Source organism: Mobula birostris, chromosome 18, assembly GCF_030028105.1.
Source record: "Mobula birostris isolate sMobBir1 chromosome 18, sMobBir1.hap1, whole genome shotgun sequence".
NCBI lineage: Eukaryota > Metazoa > Chordata > Chondrichthyes > Myliobatiformes > Myliobatidae > Mobula > Mobula birostris.
The window spans coordinates 45,967,081-45,987,897 of NC_092387.1; the positions used below are offsets into that span (position 1 = coordinate 45,967,081).

General features: G+C 35.9%; 1 protein-coding gene across 7 annotated transcripts in view; it reads right to left on the reverse strand.

Annotated features, from left to right (window-relative positions):
- Window positions 1–20,817, reverse strand: part of gbf1 (golgi brefeldin A resistant guanine nucleotide exchange factor 1) — a 295,188-nt gene that overhangs the window by 37,581 nt on the left and 236,790 nt on the right. For all 7 annotated transcript variants that reach the window (XM_072282597.1, XM_072282593.1, XM_072282592.1 and 4 more), the window contains 10 exons: window positions 20,257–20,382; window positions 18,484–18,566; window positions 15,087–15,323; window positions 13,967–14,060; window positions 8,897–9,073; window positions 4,700–4,764; window positions 3,550–3,673; window positions 2,493–2,564; window positions 2,040–2,134; window positions 1,250–1,403 (listed from right to left, as the gene is read on the reverse strand). In XM_072282597.1, the coding sequence (XP_072138698.1) occupies window positions 1,250–1,403; window positions 2,040–2,134; window positions 2,493–2,564; window positions 3,550–3,673; window positions 4,700–4,764; window positions 8,897–9,073; window positions 13,967–14,060; window positions 15,087–15,323; window positions 18,484–18,566; window positions 20,257–20,382 (1,227 nt within the window). The remainder of the gene's footprint in view (window positions 1–1,249; window positions 1,404–2,039; window positions 2,135–2,492; window positions 2,565–3,549; window positions 3,674–4,699; window positions 4,765–8,896; window positions 9,074–13,966; window positions 14,061–15,086; window positions 15,324–18,483; window positions 18,567–20,256; window positions 20,383–20,817) is intronic.

Here is a 20,817-nt window from a genome sequence, read left to right on the forward strand (position 1 = left end):
AATGCTGTTGCCAATCTGAAATGACTGGGGTCTGCAAATGAAGAAATCAAGGATCCAAATTGCACAAGGAAGGATTAAGACCAAGGTCTTGAAGCTTATTGATTGGTTTTGAAGGGATGATAGCCTTGAATGCCTAGCTGTAGTCGATAAATAGAATCCTAATGTATACATCTCAGCTATTCAGATGTTCCAGGGTTAATTGAAGAGCCAATAAAATGGCACCTGCTGAGGATCTGTTGCTCTGGTAGGCAAATTGGAACGAATCCAAGCTGTTTCTCAGGCAGGAGTTACTATGTTTCATTACCAACCTCTCAATCACTTCATCACCTTGGATGCAAGTTCTACTGGCTAATTGCCATTGAAGCAGGTTACCACATTCTTCTTAGGCGCCAGAATAATTGAAGCCCGGTTGAAGCAGGTGTGTACCTCAGTCTGTCGAAGTGAGAGATTTAAAGACCTCAGTGAACACTACAGCCAATTGATCAGTGAGTCTTTGGTACTCTGCCAGGTACCCATTTCTCACATCCACCTCAGAGATTGAAATCACAGGGTCATCGGGGGCTATGGGAGTTTGTGATTGTTCCATCATGTTTTGACGGTCAAAGTGAGCATAGAATGCATTGAACTCATCTGGAAGCAAAGCCATGTTATCACTAATGTCACTTGATTTCACTTTGTAAGGAGCGGTAACATTCAAGCCCCAACACAATTGTTGAGCATCCTGTAATTAGAACTCACTTTATACAATGACTCACAGGAAGAATTGAGAGAAACCTCACTGAATGCAGTTGAACACTCAAGAACAGTCAAGGAGTTTACAATAATGTTCCTTATTTTTTGAAAGGAGTTATATTTATCAAAAAAATATTACTTTGGGTCAGATTTCATTGGCTAATTCCATTGGTTCCAAACCCAGCTTCTGGCTCCTTGCTGTTTAAGCAGTATTAGCCTAATACATCCTAACAGGTACTGTAAAATCGCAATACACTGGACTTGTTGGCAGATTTTAAATCCCATATTTATCAATTTACTTCAACGATTTATATATAATAATAAAAGTAATTGAATAAAAGGAATATTATAATTATGAACTGAAAAAGACAAATGATCTACAGTGATCAACGTTATAAAACTACGCATTTCTACATTGCAAGGTAAATTCACAGATTCCTGAGCATTCAAGTTTGATTCAGGTTCATATTAAAGAAAATAAATATTAATTTTAATTCGTCTCTGCATTTCCTCATACCTGTGAACTGATCTCTTCTCTGCGTAGTAATCGTATTGCCAGCCTTAAGAGACCTACAACTGCTCTTTCAACAAGGAAGCATTGCTCTGTGGCATGAACAGTCAAATGGTAGAGATGGTCTCTTACAGCTTGCCAGACACAGGAAACACGGTCTCTACAGGAAAGGATAACCAAAGGTATCAAATAAAAACTACAATTGTTTCACACTTGAAATCACTCAATTAATCTATGAATGTGGAAGAATTCCCAAATAAATCACCACCTGATTAAGGTACATAGTCATTAGTGGCCCTTTAGCAATTTGGTCAACATCAGTTTGATAAATCTGAAGATCACCAAACCATTGAGAATTGGTATTTATTACAGCGACAAATGACATTTACAGCCATTAGGCATTAACTCTGCAATGTAAGGCCTGATCTTAGTTATGTTTAAAAAAAAGATGCTGGAAATTCAAGAAACCTCTTACTAACACATGTCCAAAGAGGAAACCTCTAATCAACCCTCTCCTCTATGACCTTTACCATTTTCTCTCAGCTGACACTACTACTTGTGTCATTCAATTCGACAGATGGTCTCCACACTCTCACAAACATTCTCTACTTGATCTTCAACTTTTCTCAGTTCTGGTTAAAAAAAAAGTAATTGGCTGTTGACATCAATTTTGTGTCTTTCTTCATGCATGCTGCCTGAACAACTAGCTACTGCCAAGAAATCAGATCCATATTCAGCTTCTGAGAGTAATCCTTATTGTGTAACCACATGAAATAGCCCAGGTGTTTCCTTGTACCTGTTTTCCAGCACTATCCTTAGCAGCATCTCAAGGCAAAAAGCTGCATCTTCCTCATCATAGGTCTCTTCGTCAGGTGTCACAGAAATGAGAGCCTAATGAAATTACAGGTGAAATAAAATACTTTTAAAGGGAAACTGCCTGAATCAAAGCAAGAAAAAGTTCCAAACAAGAAATACCAAAATTAGAACAGCATGCATCATTAAGAATGAAAAATGACCCATCTAGCACTTTTTTGAGAAAATTGTCAAGTGCAGTAGATTTGTACATTGTCATAGTGTATAGTTGTACAACACAAATAAACTGATGAAATAGATTAATAAATCTTCCTTATTTTATAATATTCTCGTCCTCCAAAGGACTTGGGTCTTCCATATCCAAATCAACAGGTAAACAAGTGACAATGACAAGAGCGTGAGATTTCCCATTTTGGATTGTTTACAATAATCGAACCTTCATCAGCTCTTGAAGAGACTCCAACTGAAGGAATTTGCTTTCTGTAATCAGCTTCTCAGGATCACATTGCTGGAATAAAAGTTAAAAGATGACCAGTCATAACTAATGGACGTAGAGGTGTCAATACTGCAGGTCACTGCACAGTTATTTGACTAGTAAATACCTTAATGATAGATCATAATTCTGTCAATTAATATGAAATCATCTGAGATTCAATCAAATTTCATTTACAAATCCCATGAAGTTGGAAGGGCAAGATACAGTAAAGATTTCTAATCAATGCATGGCCATTCTGTAGAATTTGCACCATGAAAAAAAAACACAAACTGATTTGAGACCGCTCCTCTTTAGAGCATTAGCAAAGTAAAATAGTGTTATTGCCACATGGTAAGAAGATGGCCCCTCTGCTCCTAAAGGATGGGAGGGGAAGAATACTGTACCGGTAGATTCTATGGAAGAAAAACAATAGAGAGGCAGGTAGAAGATGAAGCGTTACTACTGTGAATGATTTGTTAAACAGATCTAAAACTCGGTCTAATCCATTTATATACTGGCATATAGGAATTTTGCCCATGAGAAGTTAAAAATTCTATTTCCAGAGCTCAAGTTCACCATCTCATGCCAATATGTACATCATGTAATTTCAGAGTCTTGCATTAGAAAGTTACCCTTTCTTTCATAATAATAATAAAAAGGCAAGGAGATACAAGGACTTTATGTCTATAGATATTAAGTGATTTTAACTAGTATAACCACTATGGAAAACTTCCTCTTATTCTCTTGCTAATCTATTAAAAGACGCTGATAAATATTAAATAATGAATGTAACAAAATGGAAAGTGGTAAAAGGTCGAATTAAAGCAATGCAGCAATTCTGTATAGACAAACCAAGTTAAAAAAATAACCATTTTCCATTTCCACAGCAAATCTTTCCTTGAAGGATAACTGACATTCAATATATCATAAACTATAAAAGTCTACTAAATTTTAAACATCTTGCAAAGAAAAACATGGACATCTTCCAGGCAGTTAAGCAGCATTAAGTTTAATTTACCTTAATGCATTCCAGAGCTGCTTGTTTGGCCTCTTCATTCTCTATAGAGGGCCCCCTTAGACCAGACTGTTCATTACCACTTAGTGTGAGCCAACTAACAAAGCTCAGGACTGTAGATTCACCACTACATTTCAAAACAAAACAATTTACTTTAGCTGCAAAGAATTTTTAGGTGCCCTGTTTGTACAGAAATTTGGCAAAAACAGTACAAGAGGTTTTACAGTCTCTACACAATAAATGCTATCATAGTTGTTAAAACTGTGCTCAATGTGTGTGAATCAAATTTAAAACCAGTCAATATTACTCAAAGCTATTTAATTTTGATGAATTTTGAACTGCACTGTTTAAGACCAAGTAGAATGAAGTGTTTTAGTATCAGCTTCTATAAAATTTGTAATAGGACTGGAAGAAATTATTTATTTGAGATGGTAGATTTAAACTATACCAGTTTAATGTCTGACCCAATCATTCCTTCAATTTCTCTTACCACATGAGCTACTACACTGCTCATGGCCAGGGAAGAGGTACAAAGACACGATCCTGAAGAACTATTAAGGAAATTATCACTGTTTCTAACTCTTGTCGTGAACAAAAGTAAAATAACAAACTATCAAAACTTCTTTTCCCACCTCTAGAGTTACGAATTCTGTCAAATTGTCCCATAGTTTCAAAGAGCCATTAAGAATGAAGGCATTTTAAAACAATCTGTTATTAAAATATTAAAGACCAGAAAAAATGTGACGAGATAGAATGAGACTGTGCTGTGATGAAATCTGGATTATAGTCAATTAGCCATTTTACACTCCAATAGTTATTGAAATATCCTAGTCCACTTTACCTCCTGACCTATCACCTACCATTTATCCCTTTCCTCATTAATTTTACCCTCTTCACCTCATTCACTTTTCACTCCTCTTCTCAATCTATCTTCCAACAGCTTCTCTTGAATTTCTTTCTTCCCTCCCCAACTCATGCCCTGCTCTCTGCTGTGTATCCAAGTCTATTTTACCCTTCCTAACTTCAATTAGCATTAATACATAATATATTTTTTCCTTTCCTTCACCCCACAAATGAACAATGCAGTTTAAAAGAACTGTTTGTCCAACATCAGAACTGCTTCATCAGTCAGTGATGAAATTATGCCTCCTACCGATTTGAGGGAGTTTCTTCCCGCTGGAGTGAGATTTTTCCATTGGGTTCCACAAAGTCTTCTACCTGCAAAAACAAAGATGTACTTGCTAACAAAAAGTAAGAATCATAATTGGTCAGTTTAGTCTAAGTACTTTCAGAACTCAGGTGACTGTACAGTAAGCTAATTTTTTTAATAAAAAAGGCAAGGGAAATACATGAGTACACCCTATCCTCGTTATATGCGGGGGATACGTTCCTCGAAGTTGACAAATAATGTGAAATCGCATAACGTGAATAACTATTTAAATGGAGAAAATAGGGATGCATTACAGAGGGCTTCCTAAATATGTTTTATCTGTAATTTATTTACATTTTCATACCAATATGACACAAAAGCGGTACTACAAGACAACATTTGTATTATATTTCATCAATTTAAGGTAATATTCAATGTAATAAATCATAGAAAGTTAACATCCCAGGGGGTACAGTAGTCACCCACAGTGGCAGGTGTGTTCGCTCCGGGAGAAGAGTGGTTGTGGTGCTGTCGGGCAGCTTTACATAGATAAGGTGGATGGTTGTGGTTGTCAGGATCGAAGACTCACAGAACTCTTAGAACTGCCAGAAGAAGGTGTTACCGATTTGAATAAAGTGGTGAGGGTTGTTTGTTTGGCAGCATTTTGTTTTAAATTTGCTTGTAGGGAAGAAGGGTTGACGGCAGGGAACGACTGAAATGCTGACTCCGTTCTAAACGTGGGTCCATGTCCATCGCCATTTGGGCCAAGTGTTCCGACTTCCACCATTCCCTCACCGTTGGTAAACTCCCGGGATTTTCAAAATCGTCTGTTGCTTGCAGCATCTGAGAGATAGTTCGCGGTAAAAAAAATACGCACGCTTTGAATGTGGATTACACCTTGGTCGAGTGGTTGAATCAGCGATGTTGTGTTAAGCGGCAGGAAACGCACTGTTATGTTAGGATGAATGTTGTCCAAATGTTTAGGATGGGCTGGTGCATTGTCAAGCAACAAAAGAACTTTAAAGGCAAGATTCTGTTCCCAGCACTAGCGTCCCAGAGCTGTGTTACCTTCAGCTGATGCCACGCTGTTTATAATTCCCAACTTTTTTTCAAGTGTTAAAGCGGTTCTCTGCCGCTCGGCTGACGGCCCAGGACATGACATCGAACGCTTAGGAGGTATAGTTAAATATTTCAAGTGCAAAATCACTGCACCGTAGGTAAAATCAGCAGAAGTTTAAGATCGCACATCCACACCTTGCCAAAACCAATGCGAGAGAGGTGGGACTAAAATTGTGAGGCACGCGCACCTGACTTGTATTGGCGGGAAGGTAGTGCTCCTCGCATAACTGTGAATTTTGGACGCATATAACGAGACGTTGGTAGAAATAGGTTCCTCGCATAACTGTGAATCCGCATTGTCTGAAGACACATATAACGAGGATAGGGTGTATATTGTATGCCTGCCTTGTTGGAAATTCAAATCTTGCCCTGAAATGGATCTTTACTATGTCCGCTACATGCCTGCTAAAAATTTTCCATAATAAACAATCCAACCTCAACTGGTAATCTCTTGACTTTAAGTACAGCACTTCATCTGTTTTTAATGCAAAAACACAAAATGATTGAGATAAAAAAGTACATGCAACATATTTACATGGGATTTTTAAAGTAGCTGAACCATAATTGGCCACCGAGGTAAATTAACATTGTATATTCACAGAATAAGCATTCTGTTCCAATGACACATTGGTTAATTCATTCAGAACCAATGAGATAAGATTTTTGTCTGGATTTTCCTAATCTGTCTCCAGTGAAAGCTCAGCACAAGCCCTAAAGAAATTGCAAACAGATATTCACACTGAGGTAATATGAGAATGCTAGAAATATTTATTAGGTCAAGCAGTATCTGCGGAGAAACAGTTAAGGCTTCATGACATCCTAGCTTGCCTCAGTTGTGATGTAACTTTATTAACCCAAAATACCAACTCCTTCACTCTCCACAGATACTGCTTGCCCCGTGAACAGTTCCAAGATTCTCTGCAATTACCTCGAAGTGATATAACCCACAGCATTTTGCTTCTCCATCTCTCTCATCTTCCAGACTAGGAGATGAAGAAGACGATATAAGAAATCATAAGACATGAAGTAAATGCAGTTGAATAAAAGCAGTGTGATTTCAACCTGACTTTTAAAATTGATGAACTATGATCTGAACAGCAGGTGGCAGTACCATCTCAGTATAAGCACATTCACAAACATTAATTAGCTTCATCTTATTAAAACTCCTCTTTATTAAATACCTTTTTTATTCTTTCCACAGTGTAATAAGAAATAATCAGTCAATAAGGACATAACTAAACCAAAATATCATTCATTACTTGAGGTAATGAAAAATAGCTTTTGCAGATTTTCAAAACCTGCTTTTCAAGCGATTTCACCACTTTCCAACCCCATTAAAATCGCAACCCATTATCGAATGTCAGTGTATGGAGTGCTTCCCCATTGAAGATTGGAATCTACTAGTCATGCATGGTGTTACTCATTCATCCTGAAGTCAAAGGTCATCTCTCTAACTCCAGTGACATGATGTAAGGTATGCAGTATTTCTCTTTACAAACAAAGCTCACAGGCTTTATTCAAACATTATTGTTTTCTTTTAATAAACCCCTGTCAAAATCTCAGTGGAACTCACTACTCGCCAGAACTCAGTAATCTCAAACCCCTCCAATGTAATGTAATTTCTGTGATTTAATTCTTCAGCTTGGGCTGTGCGTCACGTGGTTGAAAGAGGAAAAGGTAGTGTCACGCTCAGTACCAGCTTTTATTAAAAACTCATGTATTATAATTCAAATGTATATTGTAATCCAATATTTACGGTAAGCACAAATTTCTGCCACATCACAGAAATGAAAGACATGACTTGTACTCTATCTATTCATGCTTCAATCATTCTAAATGAATAGAAAATGCTGCCCCAACACTTTCAAATAAATCTGTAATGCCAGCCACCATAATAACATTTTGCTGAACAAAACATGGATGTTTTTTTTCCTCCAAGAGCACAACTGCCCTGACATTAAACTTGAGTTTGAAGTGATTCTGCTGAGAAAACAAGTAGCTCATTTTCATTGAAATCACAAATTATATCTACGACAATAGACATTTTAGTGATCTAGAACTTGACAAGCTGGAATAAACAGAACACACACAACTACTACAAGGTAACTTAGTACTTAACAAATTTCATATAATAGCAATCAGTTAATGTATCTGAGATTAACAGCTGGCTCAGGTTTCAGAGTGATAAAACCAGCAATCTGAAGCAGTAATTCCTTAAATTTCTATCCTTATTCACTGGAGGGAAAAACAATGAATATTCCCATTTTCCAGCATTTCATCCATGGCTTCCTTTAGCAAGCTCAATGCAAATTCCAGAGGTAGTATTTCAACACTTTTATTTCTGATCCTCTAACAAGCACTACTACCTTTTCACAAATTTCAACCATGCCCATTTTCCCCACCCAGTCAATATTATTCTCTTCCACAATTCACCATGTGGTGTCTAATGTTTTTTTCATAGCCTGGCTGTAATCACCAGGATATGCTACCTAGATCTTTGCACTCCTCCGGTTTTTAATAATACCATTAAATTATTAGCCACCTCTTTTTATGATGGCGTGCTGCACGAAGGTAACAACCCTGGTTTGAAGTCAATGGACATTGTACATATCCACAGCATTTGCAGCCTGCATATTTGTACAACTTATGTTTAACATACATTCGTGTACTTGCACAATTACAAATTTTCACTGCAACATTTGTACAGATCATTCCTGGCTATCAAAGGCATGATATAGTCAACAAATTTGATTCAAGAAAAACAAACATTTTTGTTTGGCCTTAACTTCTGTGTAGCCTGAAGTTAAGAAACTAAGGGAAGCAAATTTGAACTGGATTGTCACCCACCAATATTCTTAACTCATTTTATTCTGTGTTAGGATTGCATTTTACTACAGACTTACATGTTCTGGTCACCATCAATAACCGTCTAAATCTTTTTACCTGGCAAAAAATGTATTTCTTTATATTACATCATAATGGGCAGAAATGGCCACTAACATTAGCAGAATTTGTAAGTGGATCAACTCAAGTAATCAGCATACATTAGTAACAGCAAATTACTTTTGACGAAGTCCTCACCTCTACCATGACCTTGGGCAACAGCTCAGCACGGAAAAGTTGCAGCATTGCATCCATAATGTTCTTCCATCCTTCTCTAAGTATGTCACCATGACGATGTGATAAATTAAACACAGTCTTGGCCGCTAGTTGAGCCTTCATGTTACTACCAAAAACATTTGGAAGATTCTCAACAGACTGTGGGGAAAAAAGTACAATTCAATTGATTAGTGGCAAAAAAAAATGCCCAGAAAAATGTTACATTTTATTTAATTAAAAGGGTTGAGTTTGAGATGACAGACATCACATGAAAAACTAAAAACTGAAGGAGAAAGATTCAGCCAAAGACAAACTTCAAGTTGGAGTGATGTAGGTAGGGAGTGGAACAGAACAATGCAGAGTGCAGGAATACAGAAACTAGACCATAGATTGGAACAATGTAGCTCATGATATAAAAATCCACAAATGTATTTTAATAAGTACATAACAGTGTTCCGTACTTTTGAGATGATACGTAACATCACACAATATTAATATTATCGATTCCAGTAATCTGACCATTTTTTGAAAGCAATGTGATTCTCAAAGTAAGCACTATTGTATGCATAGTTAAAACAGGTGAACTCAAAAATCAACACTGAGGCACTTTTGGAAAAAAAAGTACAGAAATATTGAGGCACTTTCCTCCAAAGAGCTAACTGAACTTTCCTTTCTTTGAAAAGGCATAAACTTGCGACTAATTCAAGAAATATCTTCTCTCTACCTAGGAATAGACCAATTTCACGCAAAGTACATGCTTCTAACAAGAGTAAAATCTAAGAACATCAATGAGTGATCTACACCCTCTCTGTACTGCTTCCAGTGTTATATTATGATGGATCTGTACCCAACGGAATCGAACCCTTGGGTCTAGAGCTAGAAAATCCCCTGGACCTGAACTCTGGTTCAAAAGACAGGATTAAGCCAAACTAGGTTCCTTGTGGCAGACTTAGTAAAAATGAGCCTAGAGCCTTGAACTAGCAGAATCCTATTTATCCCAGACGAGCAAAAAATAGGGATCAAGCTGATTGCCCTTCTCATAGTCACCATTCAACACAGAAAAGGTACTTGAACTGGAATTGGTTTATTATACCTACATTGTACTGAGATACAGTGAAGTACTTAGGTTTAAGGCCATTCATATGGATCATTTCAAGACACAAGTACATCAAGATAGCACAAGGGAAAAACAGTAACAGAGTACAGAATATAGTATTACAGTTACAGAGAAAGTGCAATGCAGGTAAACGATAAGGCACATGGCCATGATGAGGCAGACTGAGAGGTCAAGATTTCATCTTTTAGGGCTAGGAATGTGCAAGAGTTCCAAGTCTTTAGACTCTCTTGGTTTTACATGAAAACTAGCATTCCAGTGAATCAGCCAGCTTCTTTATAAAACACAGGGTTTCCTCTACCACAATGTGTTGATGACAACCCTTTGTCTAAAGGATGCATGGTAATAATACTGTGTTATACTTTAAGAGAACAGAAAATATTCATCATAAGTATTATATCATAATTAAATCAACTGCTATTAATCACATGGAATTAAAAGGTTTAAATGGGATTAATAGAAGTTAATTTTTGTATTTCTTGATTAAAAAATCTTCATTAGCGATGTTACCAGTGGCAGTACAGGTAAATAGTTTCAATACACACAAAACGCTGGAGGAACTCAGCAGCTCAGGAAACATTTATTGAAGGAAATGAACAGATGACATTGCAGGCTGATCCTAAATGAGGATGGCTTCAGTTTCGGTGATGTTCAGGACATATCCTCAGGAATGGAATTGGATAAAATTTCTGAACAAATTAAAGATTTAGATAACATCAATGCAATCTCTCCAAATGTTGATTTGTTTAAAAGAAGAGTGGAATTACAATCACATTATAATTTATTATTAACTTATCCTATTGAAGAATACTTGCTTAAATTGAAAAGTCAGTTTTATATTTTTGGGGATAAAAATAATAGGTTCTTAGCTTCCCAATTAAGGGCAGCTAGAGCTAAAAGACAAATTTTAAAGATTCATAAAGATAATGGAGGTATAGTAAGTAATCATGAAGATATTAATAATATTTTTCAGGATTTTTATCCTGATCTTTATAAATCTCAATTTCCTGTAGACTCCTCCAAAATGAAGGTTTTTTACATAAGATTAAATTTCCTCAAATTACTGTTGAAGATCAACAGATCCTTGATGCTCCAATTACTGAACATGAAATTCAGAAAGCTGTGTGGTCAATGCAATCAGGTAAAGCTCCTGGACTTGATGGTTATTCGGTAGGATTTTACAAAAAATTTGAAAAATTACTTTCTCCATATCTTTTGGAAATATTTCATGAATCTTTTGAGAAAGGTAATTTACCTCCTTTTTATGAAGCTTCTGTTTCCTTAATCTTTAAGAAAGATAAAGATCCCACTGAATGTTCATCATCTAGATTTATTTTGCTATTAAATGTGGACGCAAAAATTCTTTCTAAGATAATGGCTAACCGTTTGGAAACTATTTTAACTAAAATCATCTCTACGGATCAAACAGACTTTATTAAAGGCCGTTATTCTTTCTCCAAAGTTCAGAGATTGATGAATATTATATACTCATCACTATCCAAGATACCTCAATGTGTTATTTCTCTTGACGCAGAAAAGGCATTTGATAGAGTTGAATGGACATATCTGTTTAATGTATTAGAAAAATTTGGCTTTGGTAATAATTTTAATAAGTGGATTCAAATGATCTATAAGAATCCTATTGCTACTGTTATTACTAATAATTTCAGGTCTCCTTTTTTTCACTCTCACGAGGTACTAGACAAAGATGTCCATTAAGCCCTTTATTATTTAATCTCGTACAGGAGCCTTTGGCTATAATACTCCGTGAAGCTAAAAATATTCATGGTATCTCTATAAATGGGACCACACATAAGATTTCTCTTTACGCAGATGATCTTTTGGTTTATATTTCCAACCCTGAAGAATCTATTCCTAATCTTTTGGAAACATTAAATGATTTTGGAAAATTTTCTGGATATAAACTTAATTTAAATAAAAGTGAATTGTTTCCATTAAGTGCTCCTGTTTTTCTATATAATGATATTCCATTTAGAATTGTGAATTCTTTTAAATATTCAGGTATTATCATTACTAAAAAATGTTAAAATCTTTATAAAGCTAATGTAGTTCCTTTAATGGATTCTATGAAACAATTATTTTCTAGATGGAGCCCACTTACACTTTCTTTAATAGGTCGTATTCAAGCCGTGAAAATGATGATTTTACCTAGATTTTTATATAATTTTCAAAACATACCTATCTTTTTAACTAAAAAATTTTTTGATCAAATTGATTCTATTATTTTATCCTTTATTTGGAATAATAAAAAACCAAGAATTACTAAGTATAATTTACAAAAATCTAAAAAAGATGGTGGACTTGCACTACCTAATTTAAGATTGTATTATTGGGCTGTTAATATTCGACAATTATGTTTTTGGCTATAGTGGCTCGATAAGAGCCAAAAACCAGCTTGAATTGATTTGAAATTAAAAGCTATCAAACAATTTCATTTAACCTCATTATTAGGAGCTCCATTACCTTTACAACTTGCTAAAATTCCAGATTTAAATCTCTACCCTGTTATTAAACACTCCTTATGGATTTGGTTTCAGTTTCGCAACTCTTTTAATTTTAAACAAATTAAATTGTCTAGCTCATTATATCAAAATTTTCTATTTAATCCATCAATAACCGATCCCATTTTTCTCTTATGGAGAAATAATGGGATCTGTTCTTCTGCAGATTTATTTTGTGGTGGTCGATTGATGACTTTTGAAGAGTTAATTAGCAAATACTCTCTCTCTCTCTCTCTAACTCACTTCCTGCAATATTTTCAGGTTAGACATTTCTTGCAAAAATACTTATCTAAGTTTCCATATAAGCAAGAATCTGATTTGTTGGATACTACTTTAAATATCAATCCTTTAGTGAGAGGTTCCATTGGTAGAATTTATAATTTATTTCTACTACAAAAAGATAACCTCTCACTAAAGATTAAACAAGGTTGGGAGAGGGAACTTAATATGACCTCTGTTAATGAAGATTGGTTGCGAGTTTTTAAAATGATTAATTCTTCTTTGATATGTGCCAATCACTGTTTAATTCAATTTAAAATTGTTCACTGTTATTATTTAACAAAGGAAAGATTATCTAAAACATTTCCTAACATAGACAATTATTGTGATAGGTGTAAAACTGAAGTAGCCATTTTGTCACATATGTTCTGGTCATGTTCTTCATTAAAATCTTTTTGGAAATTTTTATTTTCTACAATTTCTAAAGCTCTGAAAATTAATTTGCAACCTAATACATTGACAGTCTTATTTGGAATAGTTCCGCATAATATTCAGGGTATTTCATCTTCAGACCAACATGTAATTGCATTTGTCACATTGTTGGCAAGAAGGCCTATTTTATTGAAATGGAAAGATACCTCTGTCCCTACATTAATTCAATGGTTTTCCCAAGTAATGTTATGTCTTAGCTTGGAAAAAATTAGAAGTAGAACTTTTGATCCTCGATTCAATTTTGAGAGAAGATGGGGCTCTTTTGCCAAATATTATCATTTAATTTTAATTAATTTATATGATTTCCTTCCAATCTTATTTTATATAAATGTGAATTGGCAGTTGATGATTTTTCTTCTTTATTTATATAGATGATTGTATGACGTACTGCTCCGGGAGTTAGTTCCTAACGGGTTTTTTTTTCTTTCTTTTTCTCTTCTTTTTTCTTTTTCTTTCTCTGGTAGTTACTGTTTTTTTTTCTTTCAGTAGTTGGGGTTCTCTTTTTCCTTCTTTATAATTTTTTTTCATTATCATATTATTCTTTTTTGATAAGTTTTTTTTCTTCAGCTTTATTAACTGTATATATCAATTTGCTGTTACCTTGTACCATTTTAAAGCTGTAGAAGATTATGTATCAATAAAAAGATTTTAAAAATGAAAATGAAAGGAATTTTGTGAAGCAATTAAGTTTTATAAAGCACCAACCTCACTGCTAAGAGCTGTAAACTTGCATAGGGAAATGATAAGGTTGTCAAAGACATCACTTAATCCATAATGAGCCGAGATCATTGCACATTTCCTGTATAGAGGAGAAAGGGAGGCTGATGACTATACATAATAACATTGTTCTAACTACATAAAAGGTTAAACAGCATTGAGTTGGCTGGTTGGTGGCGCAATGACATCAGCGCCGGACTCTGGAATGCAGGTACCCAGGATCGAACCCAGTCGGATCCGCTCCCGAGTACGCTTTCCATCTGTGCTGGATTGAGTGTCGTGATCACAACTCAACCTCGTAAAATAAAGGGAAAAATACTGCGAAACGTCTGTGCGGGGAGTGGCGCGCCACAGTCTCTCTCTCTCCGCGCCCTGTAAAGGCATGAAAAAGACATCATCCCGCCAACATCGCACACGCACGGATGCATGCACGTGGCATAAAATAAAATGAAATAAAACAAAAAGCACCAAGTTATTACTTGATTATACATTTAATGGTTGAAAGTCCTAAATTAATTTGTGTAATTTCAAGGAAATCCAAGAGACTGGTTTTTAAATCATGACAATTTCAGTGAACAATATTGAAAAGCACATGTTTTAAGATACCCAAATAAACCAGTTTTTTACTCTTTCGACTTAAATTATTAAAGTGGTCATGGAAGAGAAAGCAAAAGCTAATGATAGAAAAAACAGCTCATTTAAATTCTTCTCAATTTTTGATTTGAGGGGCACTGATTATGGAATCATTCTAATTTATTGAAGATTAATTACAGGTATGACCTTCAAATAAATCTCAACAGGATTGGATACAACACAGAACTATAAGCATTAGTGCTGCTGGAATCTCCCGTGTTGGAAAAGCAACAAAGTTGATTAAAGCAAGAGATAAATCAACATGCTTCACTTAGTTAAATGTCTTCTTTTTGATATCCAACATGCATACACACACCAGCTATTACTATTTTGCAAGAATTAATTTCAGCATGATTGAAAATCAAAGCATGCATGTTCTACACACACACTTCTGCCAAGTGCAAAATTTGCTTTCCATCTCAGAGATCCTTCATAATATATTAATATTAAAGCATATGATTTGGTAACATTTTACCTGAAACCAGATATTGCCTTCTGTATTATTGTTTCATCTAAACTCTTGTCAAAAACATAGGAAAGTGCTGCTATGGTGGGACCCCAGGTCATGGTGAAGAGGTCATGGTCAAAGCTTCCAGGAGGCACATGGAGGAATATGCCTTCGGATGAACTCCCACGATTCAAAAGCACATTCCACATATAGTTCTCTTTCACAAAACCTGTTTGTTCCTCTGGCATCACAATTTCATCATTCCTAAGGTAAAACAATGATTTTCTTTAGAATATACTTCTATTGCAGAGACAATAGAGAACTATTATGCCATTTGATTCTGTATATACAGTCCAAGTTCTTTCGTTTCTAACCAATACTTCACTTTCTTTTAATAGTGCAGTAGTTTACTTTCAATAAGGATAAAATATTCCAGCGATTAAGTGCATTTTTCAATTTGTGTACTGTTATGTCAGCTTTTGTAGGGAAATTAGACACTATTAACATTTGTCCAATTCAAAAGAAATTGCCCATACAGAATTAAATTTCAACATCAAACTTTGTCATTAAATCTAGAGTTAATGTAACAATAAAAAAACTAATTACGAATATAAAATCTAATTGCTGCATTGTACCATTTTGTAACCTTCCAATCCCTTTGTAACCATACCTGTTGTTCAGTTAGCATTTTGAACACTGATAACAGCAGTTAATCTATAAAAATAATAGATATGACTAAGAATTATTACAGTACGATTTCATTAAGTGCTCCATCTGCTGTGATACTGAATTACATACAAGCAGCAAAACCAATCCCTGAGGTGTGTTCATGTCAATCAGCAGAATTGATGATAAGACTTGTTGACAGAGAGCAACTTTTTTTGATAAAGCTCACTCAAACAAGCCTATCAGGTTTCAGTTTCCAGAGATAAATGGACCATATGTGATTTTGAGAACACTGGTAAAAATTCTGGAAGTCTATACTAACAAGAATCAGTAGTCATAAGCTAATAATTCTGGACCACACTGTTTGTGGATTGCCAGCCGTTTTCTTTTTGAATGTACAGTTTTCTTCATGCCTTCATCAATTTTTGTTTTTCAATTGACATAAAAATTCTGATAAACAGCTTCCAATCTTACAAATTGCAAGTTTATGTAAAAAAACAATCAATGCCTGCATGTTGGCATTATTTTGTAGTTGAACAAAAAGTAATTCTTTGGATGCAAAGTCCTTTGGGCTGCTTTGAGGATGATTAATCTGATTAATAAATACTTTCTTCATTCTTTTCAGTTAATTTTAGAAATATGAAATGGTCCCATGAATCAGTTACACCTATCAATAAACCCTTGGGTTATAAAGGATTTTTAACAATAACTCCAGAAGTAAAACAAAGTTCAATAATTAAAAACAGCACAAATTCCCATAATGAAACAACCTAGGAAAAGAACGAAGTATTGTATACACATGACTCTGTGGCTAGGCACAGCTCAAAGACCATCTACAAATTTGCAGACGATACAACCATTGTTGGTAGAATCTCAGGTAGTGACAAGGCGGCGTACAGGAGTGAGAGATGCCAACTAGTGGAATGGTGCCGCAGCAACAACCTGACACTCAACGTCAGTAAGACGGAAGAGCTGATCATGGACTTCAGGAAGGATAAGACAAAGGAACACATACCAATCCTCGTAGAGGGATCAGAAGTAGAGAGAGTGAGCAGCTTCGAGTTCCTGGGTGTCAAGATCTCTGAAGATCTAACCTGCTCCCAACATATTGATGTATTCATAAAGAAGGCAAGACAGCTGCTATACTTTATTGGGAGTTTGAAGAGATTTGGCATGTCAACAAATACACTCAAAATCTTCTATAGTTGTACCGTGGAGAGCATTCTGACAGGCTGCATCACTGTCTGGTATGGAGGGGCTACTGCACAGGACCGAAAGAAGCTGCAGAAGGTTGTAAATCTAGTCAGCTCCATCTTGGGTACTAGCCTACAAAGTATCCAGGACACCTTCAGGGAGCAGCGTCTCAGAAAGGCAGCTTCCATTATTAAGGACCTCTAGCACCCAAGGCATGCCCTTTTCTCACTGTTACCAACAGGTAGGAGGTACAGAAGCCTGAAGGCTTCTTCCCCTCTGCCATCCGATTCCTAAATGGACATTGAATCTTTGGACACTACCTCACTTTTTTAAAAAATATACAGTATTTGTGTTTTTGCACTTTTTAAAAATCCACTCAGTATACATATACCGTGATTGATTGATTGATTGATTGATTTATTCTCTGCTAGATTATGTATTGCATTGAACTGCTGCTGCTAAGTTAACAAATTGCACATCACATGCTGATGATAATAAACTTGATTCTGACTCTGAGAAAGCACTTAAGTCAACAGCCAAGGTAATCTGAGGATCCCTCATCTTTGTATAATCTTCATGTTGCTAAATGAATGTACATTTTTTTCAATTAACCAACTCCAGCAAGGGTGTTAATAGGGGTTATAGTTGCTCTGAATGCCTCAAGCTTCTAAGAAGTTAAACCAAAACCACCAGTTCTATCAGGAGTCCAGCAGATTTTTCAAAGCAACATTGACTGGACAGGAGAACACAGGCCTGTACATTTCAATCTGGTATAAACCTTCCTGATGTCATCAATATTTCTACATCCAGTATGAAAGAGTGTCAATGAGATCTATCCAGACAGGTACTAGTTGCTACTGCTATTCTACCTCCAACAGAATCCCGAGAAGACAAGATGTGAAAGAAAGCAGCAAAGGAAAGTGCAGGAAGGAGGAAAAGAGTAAGAACAATGAATGATATATGCAAGAGATCTTGCCATCATGAATTAAATTTTAGTTCAAATTCACAGAAATGTTAGTACGTACTAATATACAAGAGGTGCTCATAATTAATTATTGGAATATTTGTCCTCCGTTACTTGTGGCCACAACACCCATGTATCAGCTTAGAAATGTTTTGAGCATCACTATAAACCAGGCTCTGATACAGTACAATGAAAACAAACTGCAGGTCTACTTGTAACAGTATAAATGTTTAGTAAACTTCTGAGTAGCTTATCCAGCTATTTTCAAAAGCACATCATTCCGACTAAGGTTTAGGGGAAAAAACAAGCACACAACAGTGTCTACTTAAAATAAAAACAGCTCTCTTGCCCAGGGAAAGATGATCGGGGCAATTTCTGAGGTCAAGCACTAGTCAGATCCTAGGGGTGCTGGACTAAAGAGTCTTAACCTATATTGATAATTTATTTAATTTCAAAAATATAGTCTAAAAGTAGTTTTTTTTAAATAAAAAGAACAGTTATTGCAGCTTACTTTGTAGGTTAATATTAAAACTAAAATATTAAGATTAAAAGGCAGCTAAAAGTTGAAACTAGGTGAAAGTTTTGGTTAAACAAACTTACTTTATTGCATTGTAGATGTCTTCTAACATATCTTGGTCGAAATCTTTGGAACCATTAACTCCTTTCAAATTCTTTTTGAATTGCTACAAAGAAAGGAGCAACAAGCAAATTAAGAACAAATTCCTGGTAAGATTGCAGAGTAAGTAGAAGTTTTCAATCAATAGAAAGAATAAAAGGGTGTGTGGAATGGATAAAACCACAAACTCACATTAACACCAAAAATAATCACTCACTTTGCTTCCTAAAATTATCATGAGGGATAACCATGTCCTGGTACATATCTTAACATTCAGTTTATTAAACTGATTTCAAGGAATAGGTCAAGCAGACTATCTGATGAAACATAGTGCCATCTAAGAAACCTAAAGGGATTTGAAGATTTTTTTTTACAGTGAACATATAATTACTGTTGGTTTTGTCAAAATGCTCCTTCCTCTTCAAGTTTTAAAAGGTTGACTTTAGCAGATCAGTAAAATGTAAAGTTTCCTTCTTCAGAAAGGGATATTTTATTTAATAGTATAATTATCTTATAAAATTAAAGAAACACTTTCTGTCAACATGAAGATCAGAAGCTACAGTATATCCAAGAACAACAGGAATTCTGCAGATGCTGGAAATTCAAGCAACACACATCAAAGTTGCTGGTGAACGCAGCAGGCCAGGCAGCATCTCTAGGAAGAGGTACAGTCAACGTTTCAGGCCGAGACCCTTCGTCAGGACGGTTGGGTTCAGAAAGCGGTCTCCCAGTCAGCGCCGGGTCTTGCCGATATATAAAAGGCCACATCGGGAGCACCGGACGCAGTATATCACCCCAGCCGACTCACAGGTGAAGTGTCGCCTCACCTGGAAGGACTGTCTGGGGCCCTGAATGGTGGTAAGGGAGGAAGTGTAAGGGCATGTGTAGCACTTGTTCTGCTTACAAGGATAAGTGCCAGGAGAGAGATCAGTGGGAAGGAATGGGGGGGCTGATTGGACAAGGGAGTCGCGTAGGGAGCGATCCCTGCAGAAAGCGGGGGGGGGGGGGGGAGGGAAAGATGTGCTTAGTGGTGGGATCCCGTTGGAGGTGGCGGAAGTTATGGAGAATAATATGTTGGACCCGGGGGCTGGGGGGGTGGTAGGTGAGGGTCCTGACGAAGGGTCTTGGCCTGAAACGTCGACTGTACCTCTTCCTAGAGATGCTGCCTGGCCTGCTGCATTCACCAGCAACTTTGATGTGTGTTGCTAGTATATATCCAAGAAGATGCTTTTCCAACGACAACAAAACTGAACATTATTCACCATGATCCAATCAAATTATTTGACCAAAGCATATGCCAACAAAATTACTACCATATAATTAATTATGCCCGAAGCACTCTGGGCTAAGAATGGGAAAGGTATTGTATAAATGAATTTTATTGAAGGACCTAGCAGAAAAAGTTCGATTCAGATTGAAAGTAGGATTTACAGGAACACTGATCGGATATTGCATTGAAAACAGGAAAACAAAGTTAAAATTAAAATTTGTTATTAGAGTACATACATGTCACCACATACAACACTGAGAAGAAAGGAGCAACAAGCAAATTAAGAACAAATTCCTGGTAAGATTGCACGGTAAGTATGTAGGTTTTGTGCTAGTTAAATTGGGAGTGAATTTTTTTTAAGAGATTGAATAGGAAAGCTTTTCATATCTGTCAAATGTCCTCAAACTCTTTTATCGTTGTAGCAATTAATAATGCAAGAGAAATATTTCTGAAAAGGATTCGCCAACAAAGCTTCCAAAATACATACCTCCATTGTCATTGGTACATTTTGCTTACGAACATTATGATTGTGCTGGTCTGTATTGAGCATAATTACAGCATAAGCCAGTGCAAAGCATGCATCGTTGTTGCAAAATGGTGAACCATTGATTTTCTGTAGAGAGTAAGAAACAAATGCAAAAATTTACCACTCAAAAATGCAAAAACTGGTTCAAATGTATATTTTTCAATTGGATTCAATATGCAAGTGATTATTATAATAAACTTTGAGAGACAGCCATATATTTACTCCTCTCCTTTCATCAGTGTCAATAAGTTTTTTTACTGCAATCTCATGCAGCAACAGCTAAAAATATTTATGACAAGAAAATAAAATAATAATCAATATAAATCCATATATTCAATCATTAATCAAAAACAATATACAAAATGCTGGAGGAACTCAGCAGGCCATGCAGCATCTATGGAAAAAAGTACAGTTGATGTTTTGGGCTGAAAGCCTTTAGCAGGACTGGAGAAAAAAAGCTGAGTAGTAGATTCAAAAAGTGGGGGGAGGGGAGAGAGAATGACTGGGTGATAGGTGAAAGCT